Source organism: Opisthorchis viverrini (assembly GCF_000715545.1).
Source record: "Opisthorchis viverrini unplaced genomic scaffold opera_v5_70, whole genome shotgun sequence".
Classification (NCBI taxonomy): Eukaryota; Metazoa; Platyhelminthes; class Trematoda; order Opisthorchiida; family Opisthorchiidae; genus Opisthorchis; species Opisthorchis viverrini.
The window spans coordinates 1,675,689-1,686,094 of NW_008751726.1; the positions used below are offsets into that span (position 1 = coordinate 1,675,689).

A 10,406-nucleotide genomic window follows, 5' to 3' on the forward strand; every position below is an offset into this window, starting at 1 on the left:
GACGAGTACGCGGTTATTACAGTTGACAATGATGATGATGATGATGACTTGCTGGTGTTCTGGTTTTGTACTCGATCTATGGGATATTAACGCGCAATCTTTAGCTGTAAGTACGAGCAGTATTGGCCGTAGTCTGTGTACGACTCCCAACTTCCTTGATCTTTCAAAAGACAATGTGTTATGTATCCTGACCTGCAAAATCAGGTCAGCGTATCAGTGTATAGTGTTGAATCGATAGTGAAGCGAAACATGCTTTACAAGGTTCAAACTTCAGTTGGCCATAACCTCAGTCACCGATAAAAAAAGAACAATGCCTCACACAGACGAATGTGACCAGAACTTTGCTCTCACAAGACGCAGTGTTTGATAAATTCGGTGCCAAACACGTTGTTGATGGTGCTTCACAAACAACCTTTGCCATCGCAAAATAAACTGTTGGGGTGTTATTGGGATGGCATTTTTTATTTGGCTAATAAATATACTGCACCAGTATTTCTGCTAGAACGCTCTACGACCATGTTTGTTATCCTTTATTGTGAACATTGCAATAATCGCCTGCAATTCGAAAGAAATTTAACCATAGTGAACTTTTGAATGGTTGACAGGCAATACATATAGAGTAATCTGACGTTCATTCGTTCTTCCCTAGCCCTGTGAATTTTCATTTTAAGTCAGTTTGCGTCCCTTAAAGAGTTGTGGGTGATTGGTAGTTCAAGGAAAAAGCGAACAAACTCACCTTTTCACCTAGATGATAGGGCACCAAAGGATCATCTTTGGCGTGCAGAATTAGAAGGGGGACGGGACATCCAGTTAAACTGGTGGAGAGACGAGGGTGTGGAAAAAGTCAAAAATAATGTAGTTGTATCAAATCTGATGGTGTGTACAAACAGACCTGCTTTATTATGAATTGAAACCTAGAAACCGTTCTGGTTCCATAGCCCCCCATGACTGCACACGAAAGCCAAAAGAATTGCCCCAATCTTGGCTCAAATCAGTCACCCAAATATCGTGAAAACCCAACTTAACCAACCAAGCTAAGTACGACTTTTCAATACAGTATCTGACTTGTCAACTTTGTTGACTGTCAGGGCTTAATTTTCTGACTGGGTTTCCTGAAGCCCTAGCTTATCATCATCACCATCATCGACAGCACAGCCCCAGATTTTAGCCAGAGTACACAGTTACCAGACACTGCATCCTATACGACAACCTCGCGGAAGGCAGGACCCCTAAGCATATGCAAACCGTAAAACCCGCAAAATTCACAGTTCAGATGTTGAACGTGGACTCTAGTTGTTGCATTACCCCTTGAAAAATGTTGAAGCAAACTCATTTATTGCACAATAAGTCATTCGCAAGCTAAGTCTTACCTCTGTATGCAGCATACGGTAATTCATAGAAGCGCATTATCTAGGTTACGTACCGGGGTCGTTTTCTTCTACACAATGTGGGCAAATAAAACAGTATTTCAGGATATACGCATAATATATTTTATGCTTGATATTGTACATAAATCTATGAGTTTAGCCTTGTGAAAATGAACCAAAAATGTGGGGGTTAATCATCGGTAGCAAGTAAGTTAATTCAGGCCGATGGTGATGAGGGGGATGAGGAGGACGATAATAATAATCATAATAAAGAAATGAACTAGCTGAGCAGTGCGATGAAGACGTGTAACGGCGACTTAGTGCATGTACACCTGAGCGGGGTAGTCAGAGGTCCACTAGCGCAGCTTCAGGAAGCGCCACTCCATTTGACGAGGATTCTTCTCATGGGGCTTCATGCCGACGTTTTCTGTTTGTTTGGTTAATATTGGAAGTCTGCTCATCGTGGCAAGGAGAGTTCCATAGGGTTGAACGCCAGCATCGATGTCATCATTTACCTTGGTGGAACATAAACTATAGGGAACCCATACTTCTATCACACCTGACAACTGGCTGACCCAGGTTTCTGGGACGGGCACTTTAACATCAAGACCTGCTTATCTCGCCTTGTGTCTGTAGCTTTCAGATGTGCCAGCGGAGTTCGGCGACTTTTTCAAATCTTCTTTCATTAGGGATTCACGGTAGACTTCTTGGTGTCATCCTGAGTCACTATCAGTGTCATTATGTTCTCTATAGAACAGTATCGAAATTCCTCAGGTGAGAAGGCATTAGGGTCATGGTTACTCGGTACATTTCGTCCCATCACGAGCCCAGGGTTTTTTCCACCTACTTCAGAATGAACTGGTTAACCCAAAGGCGAACAAGCCGGCAATCCCACGATGTAAAATCCGTGTCAGTGTACATCTTTCCATGAGGCGCCGGAAGGCATGAGTCATATTCGGGCTCATAGGTTTGATGACGGTGGTTTTGGGAAGAAGGAGCTTAATATTTCATAAGTCCAAAGGGTAGTTACTGGCATTATCCACAATGAAAAAGACTTAAGATTTCATGCCAGAACAATGGATATTTTTCTCAGCTTGAGGCATGAAGCGTTAAGCAGTTTGTTAATCTGAGACCTGGTACTGTATATTCAATGAATGGACAATGGGTTTCGATTTTATTTTAATTTTGAGGACCCTGTGCTTCACTGATGAGCAGATTAGGCTCACTGCTTCATGATGCAAATTCTGGTATCTTCTGCTGATACAAGCCAGTCTCGAGCTTGTATCACTTTTATATGATAATACCCCTGAGAATCAAAGGGCACTTCTAGGTAGCTTGCCTAGTTGGGGTAATATTTCTGAGAGTAAATCGTTTTTGGAAACAACCATGCGACCCCCCTATTGGCTTGGAAATCTTTAGTCCATGATGTTGCTAACAGTCCTCCTCCTAACAGTCACCTCCTGAAACGAACTGCAGGTATAAATCATGCGTTGTCTCACGAAATTTCCAACGTCAATGTGGAAACTATTCTTCCTGAAAACTGTTATCCAGATCACTCAGTCAGCGCTAAAATATTACAAAAATTGCACGTTGCCACAAGAAAAATTATCCATGCTATTTACAAGACCTCCGGCGAACGGCTGATGCCACGAATTCCGAAAAGAGAAATCACGAGGACAAACTACGCATTCATACAGTCTGAACGTCTTCGGATTTAGGTAAGCATGTTAGAATGCAAACTAACGATCGACTTGCATTTCGGGTTGTACAACCCTATTCTAACAAACACGTTCAAAGAGGCTTGTTCCGGAAACCACTTATGAGTTGAAGAGTCTCACATGGGAATTAATGGGCAAGTCAGGTGACACAGAGGAGAGCATCTTCGCCAAAACACAAATCTGTTTGAGTTGCTCAATAAGAGCAAGTGCTGACCGAATGACACTGAACGAATGACACTGTGCGAACTAGTGTCTACAGTACCAATACCAGCCACCATCCCTACCGAGAGACTAGAGCACTTAGCCCTAGTACCCGTCGCTACGCCATGGAAGCAAGACAGATCTCCCCTGTCGACAGTGATGGACAACAGTATACAATAATTTGATTAACTGAAAGACGGACTACAGCCTATACAATCTGGATGCGTTCAGTCGGTTCTACCACTTTCAAACTGTGTGCAAGTTCGATATACGTTCCCCATGAATCACCTATGGATCTGAGGTAAAGGCGAGTTAGCTCTGCAGAATATGACAACTATCTGTCAATCTCTTCCGTGACAAAACTTATTGCCACAAAATCTCTGCGAACTTAATAAGCACGCAGCATGGTTCCATCTGAAGTATTCGAAACAGCTGATTCGCAATCACGTGACTCTCCATCGAACCCCAGACGAAACACTAGGCCAAAAGGATGATCTAGTAGCAAATCGGTTGCATTCAAATTGTGAAACAGCGACCGCAGTTATCAGATATTTTGTTAGCAATGTTGTGGAACATAGGTAGCTCGGGTGCGCTGTTTGGTTGTTGGTTTGTTCGCCGAGCTTGGCAGTTGGCAAGCCACAGTTTTGGTCATCTCATGGTTAATACTAACCAAGACCTGAGTAGTTTACCAAGGGTGGAAGTCTTCAAATGGAATATCACTGGGAGCCGGAAATAGTTGGCTCATGCTGCTTGTGGGATTTCTAGAAATCGCATCACCCTTGTTTAAACAGTCTTCCTCCTGTCCTGGAGCGGTTATTCCAACGAAATGGAGAAGAGTTGAACTCCAATTTCATTCTTGTTAGAGCTTATCAGTAGTGCACATCTTCGGCTGTGCAGGAGACTGAGTTCCGGACACCTGACAGGTGAGGTGAGTGTGGTACCACTACTCCACTAGCATACGCTAGACACAACTTATCACGTTTGAAAGAGTTCACGCTTGAGCGACGTAACTGGTTTTCCCGACCGCTCTGGCGACGACCCAATAAGTACTCTGGTTGTATTGATCGACTGAGGCATCCATCAGGACTTCTCAGTCATGTAGCGCCAGGCAATTTTTGATTGGACGTAAAACATTACTCATAAGGTTGCTGAGAACTCTTCGACAGCCCACGACCAGTTTCGCCCTTTTTAGGGCTTATAAGATAGGCGCAGTCCCCGAATTCCCGTCGACGTGTTCCAAATTGCAGGAAGTTAACGAAATACAATTACCTGGAACCCAGGTGAATCTCCAGTTTATGGTGTTTTTAAGCCTAAAAACAAGGAACTCACGATGGCTCATTGACCAGTCAGTGTCGTCACAAACCTCAACTACCTAGCTACTTTTTGTTCACCCGGGTCGATCTGTGAGCGACGAAGACGACCCCTCCGTCATCGGAATATCAAGTAGATGGTAGGTGCGAAATTGTGCATTGAATTAGGTGCGATACGTATATCGACTGGCTAAGAAACGACCGTGTGAGTGATATTCACGTCAAAATCGACTGAGCATTCGTCAATTGGGTAGGGCACAGCTCTTTCCTGTTGCTGATGTCCCAAAGTCAACAAGAGTTGACAGGAGATTAAAACTGTCTGACCATGCCCATCAAATTACTTAAAATATCCATCAGTAATTGATTTATTGGTTTGCTCTTTCAGTGGATACGGACCTGAGTTCTCTTGTCAGAAAACGTTTGTTGTCAGTGTCAAGAAACAGTAACTCGCACAAAAGCAGTCAACAAGATCTCTTCATGTGAAGCACTCCCACCATTCACACCTTATGTCATACGACTTAATCTATCCACTTGTTCTACTGTCTACCTGGTTTGCTTAATAAAATCTCATTGAATACGGGCATAGACTCTACTTTCTTCTCGTAGGTGGGCTGTCAGTCTGACAGTGCTGAGTACTAGGCACGCAACACCAAGTAGGTTAGGCTAGGCGAAGCCACAACTTAGGAGTGTCATACCTCGTTTGTGAATATAGAAAACGATTTCATGGCACGTAACTGGAAAAAGAAGTCAAGCGTCAAGTTAATGAGTAACTCGGTTTCGCCTGACCATTGAATTAGATCATCATTGTTCGCTGCTCTTTATTGTCAAAGGTAATGGTGGCCTGAAACATTCCGACGATTAACGATAAAAAATTTCGAGTCAAACCCTCATCATCACCTCTGGCTTTACTGTCTGATCTACTACTCGGTAGATGGTACCAAACTTTGCTTCAGTGTTCGAATCCCAGTTAGGAGTGGTTCCTGCAACCAGATCTTAAACCTACTCAGCACCACCGGGGGGTTGTACAAGCCTTTCTCCCGATCTCTGATTGATAGCTTTCACTGTGTTATCCATCATCAGTGTGTAGCCTCTCCCTGATTACTTTAGGCCGATGGCGTGCTTGGACTCCGTACTGCAGCCGGAGCCATCCGCACGTAGGTCTCACGCAAGTTGCTTTCAAAATGCGAAAACTCCTGGCCGTCTTTCCACTCTGTTCTGTTTTCCTGATCCCACAAAATTATCGAAATTTAGGTCACCACTTGCTTGTTCAAGGTCTAGGTGCCCAATGTGAATCGCTTTCACCTGTGCGTGAATGTCACCACCCTAGGGCAATTGGTTTCAATGTTATCACCCTTACGATTGAGCTCCTGTCAGTCGATTCTCTCCCAGTAGCTCACATACCTGCATTACTCACTATCTACGAGAAAATCTGCTTATCTGAATGGCGTGCCACATGTTAAAAGGAACTCACTTTTCCTGTGTGTTAAATTCCATCCGCAAATTTCTGGTTATTGAAACCATCTTTTTTCGCATAGGAGGCACGACTCTGTAAGGCTGAAAAGATGTAAATTGGACTGCATACAATGTCTCGCAAGCATGTTGTGACAGCACAATCTAAAGCGAAATGAACAGAGGGACCATGAGGTCCTAATAACCGTCTCAGTAGAGGATATATGAATTGCTTATCTGAAAAGTCACTTTTATTTGCCCCCCAATGAATAATTGTCATCAGTTCAAACAACGCGACATGTGTGACACTCCACCTTAAGTCTTACTCGTTTTCGTACTAAAGCAAAAAAATGCGATTTTCGAATGGATGGAAACCTGCTACTTTTGTAAGTTTTAATTTTGCATGGATACATGTTTTCCATCCGATATTAGAGGTGATTTTGTGGTCATTGCCCTGAACAGGCAAACAGTGAGGAACAAAACAGTCGAACGCGTTGGACCGTGCTCTGCACGAACGGAAGCGTATGCATCAACTCTGTGGTAGAACAGGCTTCAGATAACGTGAACTGATGTATAATCTCATTTGCTGAAAGCTCTTCAAGGACTGCGAGAGCGGGAAACTAAGATTGATTTCGAGTCTTGGTTCCAGCAAACTAATCGCAATCTTTCATCTAGAGAGGAGAGTTCTCATTTCTCGGCATCGCGTCACTTTAAACACTCCTTATTTTTTATCCTCTCTTAGAGATATCTGTGACGCAACCTAAATGCTACTTCTGGTCACGGGATCATTGTCACTTCTCACCCATGTAACCTTCCGTTCGAGAAAAACTGCATGGATAAAGGTCCAGCAGCCAAGTGACCGAGCTGAAACTTCAAGGCTGACTTGCCAGCAGAACGTCGTGTACCAACAAAACACCAGATAAAGTTTTCTGTCACCGTGGCAGTGGTAACCGACGACTGATGGGAAGAAATCTGGGGAGTGGTAAAAAACTATCACTTTTCCATAGAATGGCGGACTGTTTGATAATTATACATGATTCTACCAACAGACAGCTGATACTGTAAGAACCTATCTGTAGGCTGAATCCGGAGAACCCTATAGCAAGTGCAGTGTGACTTGTGCAAAAAAACTCGAATGAGAGCGAATTAAAGCATCACTACCAACAGCAACACTAGTAGTGAACACTGGTAAACGCATAACGAGGAAAAGGAAGGGAAGATATAGAGCCACCTCGACACGAGCATTTCATAGGCGTCCACCTCCAAGTACCAGAAACAAGTTACCTTTCCCCGAACAACTTACGACGGAACACCTTCCGCATAGAACAGACTACACTATTGAAAACAACAAGTGTTTTCTCATCTCCCCAAACAAGTGACAGTACCAGGGATTTCAAAGAAACCCACTGACAAATAGGTGTGGGAATTTTAGCCAAATGTATCAGTGAAGCTGTATGCCAACACGTGGTTGGGATGGACATTTGTTACGCACGGGAGCGAGTGTGCAACTAACAGTGTAACTAACAGAATCACTCCAACCATTCCATTACGACCCTTGCCATAGCCTGTTCTCCATTTGCTCACTGTCTGACTGTTACATTGTGGTAGGACAAGGTGGCGGTGAGTTAGTTCACGCCTGCAAGCCTCATTGGGATCGTTTGTGCTACCGGATGGCGTGCTTAGAACAAAACGATTGTGAAGCTTCTGGATGTGGATGTGACTGTAAACTGTGAGACAGTGTAACACAAGGTTTTGTGTGCTGTTTTTTTCTCCAGCTACTGGGTATACTAGAAAGATGCATTCAGATGCAACAAATCCTGACTTTCTTCCTCCCCTCATCACCATCAGTAAGAGCAACAAAGGCATCCTGCGCAGTCCACCGTTCATCATCAGCATCGCCATCATCATCATCATCATCATCATCATCATCATCATCATCATCATCATCATCATCATCATCATCATCGTCATCATCATCCCCACCATCACCAGTCGAAACGATATTATTCTTGAACACTGACACAGCCCCAGCAACTTAACAAAGTGGCGGTATTACGATACTAATGATATTGTGGTAAAGACGCCAAGCGGAATTAAGAATATCAACCATCGAAATAAGCTTTTCCGACACCACAAACAATACTGAAACCGAAAACACACATGTCAGGAAAAGCTCACAATCCTACTGCGAGCTGAGGTTTTACATGTCTAATAAATGCTCACACAGTACTTTGTACAATAAGTAGTGTCAAACTACCGCTATTCAGGATAGAAACTCATCCAGAAAAGTAGATCTGACGTTAAAATGAATACTGCGCCGACCAACCACTCTAATATTTCACCATCAAACCACCGTAGCAGGCAACATCACAGAAGTGCACGCCTGGAACGAACAACCGTAGACGTCCACACCAGACGCTCAATCAAACAGTTTGGTTTCTTTGATCAACTCGCTCCCGGCTTTTAAACATCTGGACTTCCTTGAACCATATGAGAGCTTACGAGAAACTTGAACCACGCTCCTTATATCCATTGGGCTTGCAAATGGACTGCTAGAGAACCACTCCGCTTCACGACAACCGACTGACGGTGACCGAATCAGCGAAATTGTTCACCTCAGCGAACATCCGGGCCACGAATTCAGCTAACTGAGCTTCTTACAATACTGCCAGACGCATACAACGTGGGTCAGCGCCTTGGAGGCTTATCTCAAAAATCAGTTGTCTCGCATAGAAGCGACTGTGCTTTGTGCTCACAAATGGCGTCTATCTTTTCGCCTGCATCGCAAGTTTCCATTCAGTAGTTAACACTTGTTGGATGTCATTCTTTAATTAACGCTTCTTCACATTCGAAGGAGTTGTTTCTGGTCGAAAGAACAATTCCTGTTTGAACGGCATGGTTGATTTAAAAGCAAGGACCAAAACGCAGTTTTCGGTTTGAACATCCCTGCTAAACAGTTAAACTACGCGACGACATCCTGTTTTTTTTAGCCCAAGCAGGCTTTGAAGAAAGTGTAAGCGGATGGCTCAGTGTATTGCTCAGTATTATTGCTGTATGCGTCTAAAGCCAAAATTCCAGAGTGAACTGATAGGCCTGTACCTATTGTCCTGTGATACGGCCGTGTAGTACTTATGCAGCTTACCAGTTCACTGATGAGAAATGAAATGGCGCGAACCAAGCAGTGGGCGTACGAGTTGGTGGAAAGTTGTGAATGATACAACAATGGATATGAATAGACCTGGTGTGTCCTGCCTTCCTTTGGGGGACCTACGTTAGCCCTTCCCAAAATGATTGGCTAGAGACGTCGAGAAGTGTAACTTACGACTGCTATCAACTGCTAACGGTTTGGCCGAAACTATAAACCCATAAGCACACCGAATGCATACGTGCGATTATCATCGAGTACTTTTCCCATGTCACTCTGTACGGAGGCCAGCCGTCCCTAATAACACACCACATCATTTGAACATGTGTCACCTGCAGGACACGGGCCAAAAGAAGGCACGCCCTGATCGGACTCGACGCTTCTCGCCCCCTCACGGACGTCCTGGCACGACCTTGTGGAACACTGTGACTACCCTTTAAATACAGTTGTAATAATTTTCCTTTGTCTCCATAAGGAGCTAAGTAGAGCTACGGTGCCTTTTGATATGCTGTATTGGGCGGAGCAGGAAGCCAAGGGACCGATACAGAGTTGCACCACCATTTAGCAAGTCATAACACACTCAGCTTTCTACTGTTAGAACTTCGAATAAAAATGAGTGTGCCATAATCCAATCACAATGCCAGTTTCAGCGCCGAAATTTCTGTCAGTGAGTGCAACAAAGCATACGAAGTGATGGTTGAAAAAGTCAGAAAAAAAGAAGTTTAAAGGAATACAGATTGTCCGCCGATGAAAAAAAATGAAAGAACATTTGGTTTGTTACTCATCTTTCTTATCATAACTGGCATGGTCCTATTGAATCACCTGAGGATTTTTAACTTGCAACAAAAATTGATCGAGGCTTACCCACATCGACTTCTGACCAATAATGACTTGTGAAAGTGCAGTAAATGGAGCGTCCAGAATAATCCCGCTTGGGAATGGAAGACAATTCGAAGAGGACATCTCCCACGCATCGGTGATATGTCGAATTAGTGACCCAACGACTCTAAAAGGCATATTTACGGTGATGACTGAGTCGATTAGAAACGTACACAGAAAAGTATTATGTAAACTACACCTGCGTTGCAGTCTTTGTTTTGTTTATTGTTCGCTCTTCAATATGGATTACGGTGTATACATCATCATCATCAACGACAGCATGACATCAGTGCTCAACACCAATGCTTCACTGCCGTACAACCATGACTTATTTGAA

General features: G+C 43.7%; 1 protein-coding gene across 1 annotated transcript in view; it reads right to left on the reverse strand.

Annotated features, from left to right (window-relative positions):
• Positions 1 to 10,406, reverse strand: part of T265_13484 (hypothetical protein) — a gene marked incomplete at both ends in the record, with an annotated part of 44,247 nt that overhangs the window by 11,016 nt on the left and 22,825 nt on the right. Inside the window, 3 exons of the mRNA XM_009169065.1 lie at positions 737 to 815; positions 6,068 to 6,150; positions 10,055 to 10,196. Coding sequence (XP_009167329.1) covers positions 737 to 815; positions 6,068 to 6,150; positions 10,055 to 10,196 — 304 coding nt within the window. The remainder of the gene's footprint in view (positions 1 to 736; positions 816 to 6,067; positions 6,151 to 10,054; positions 10,197 to 10,406) is intronic.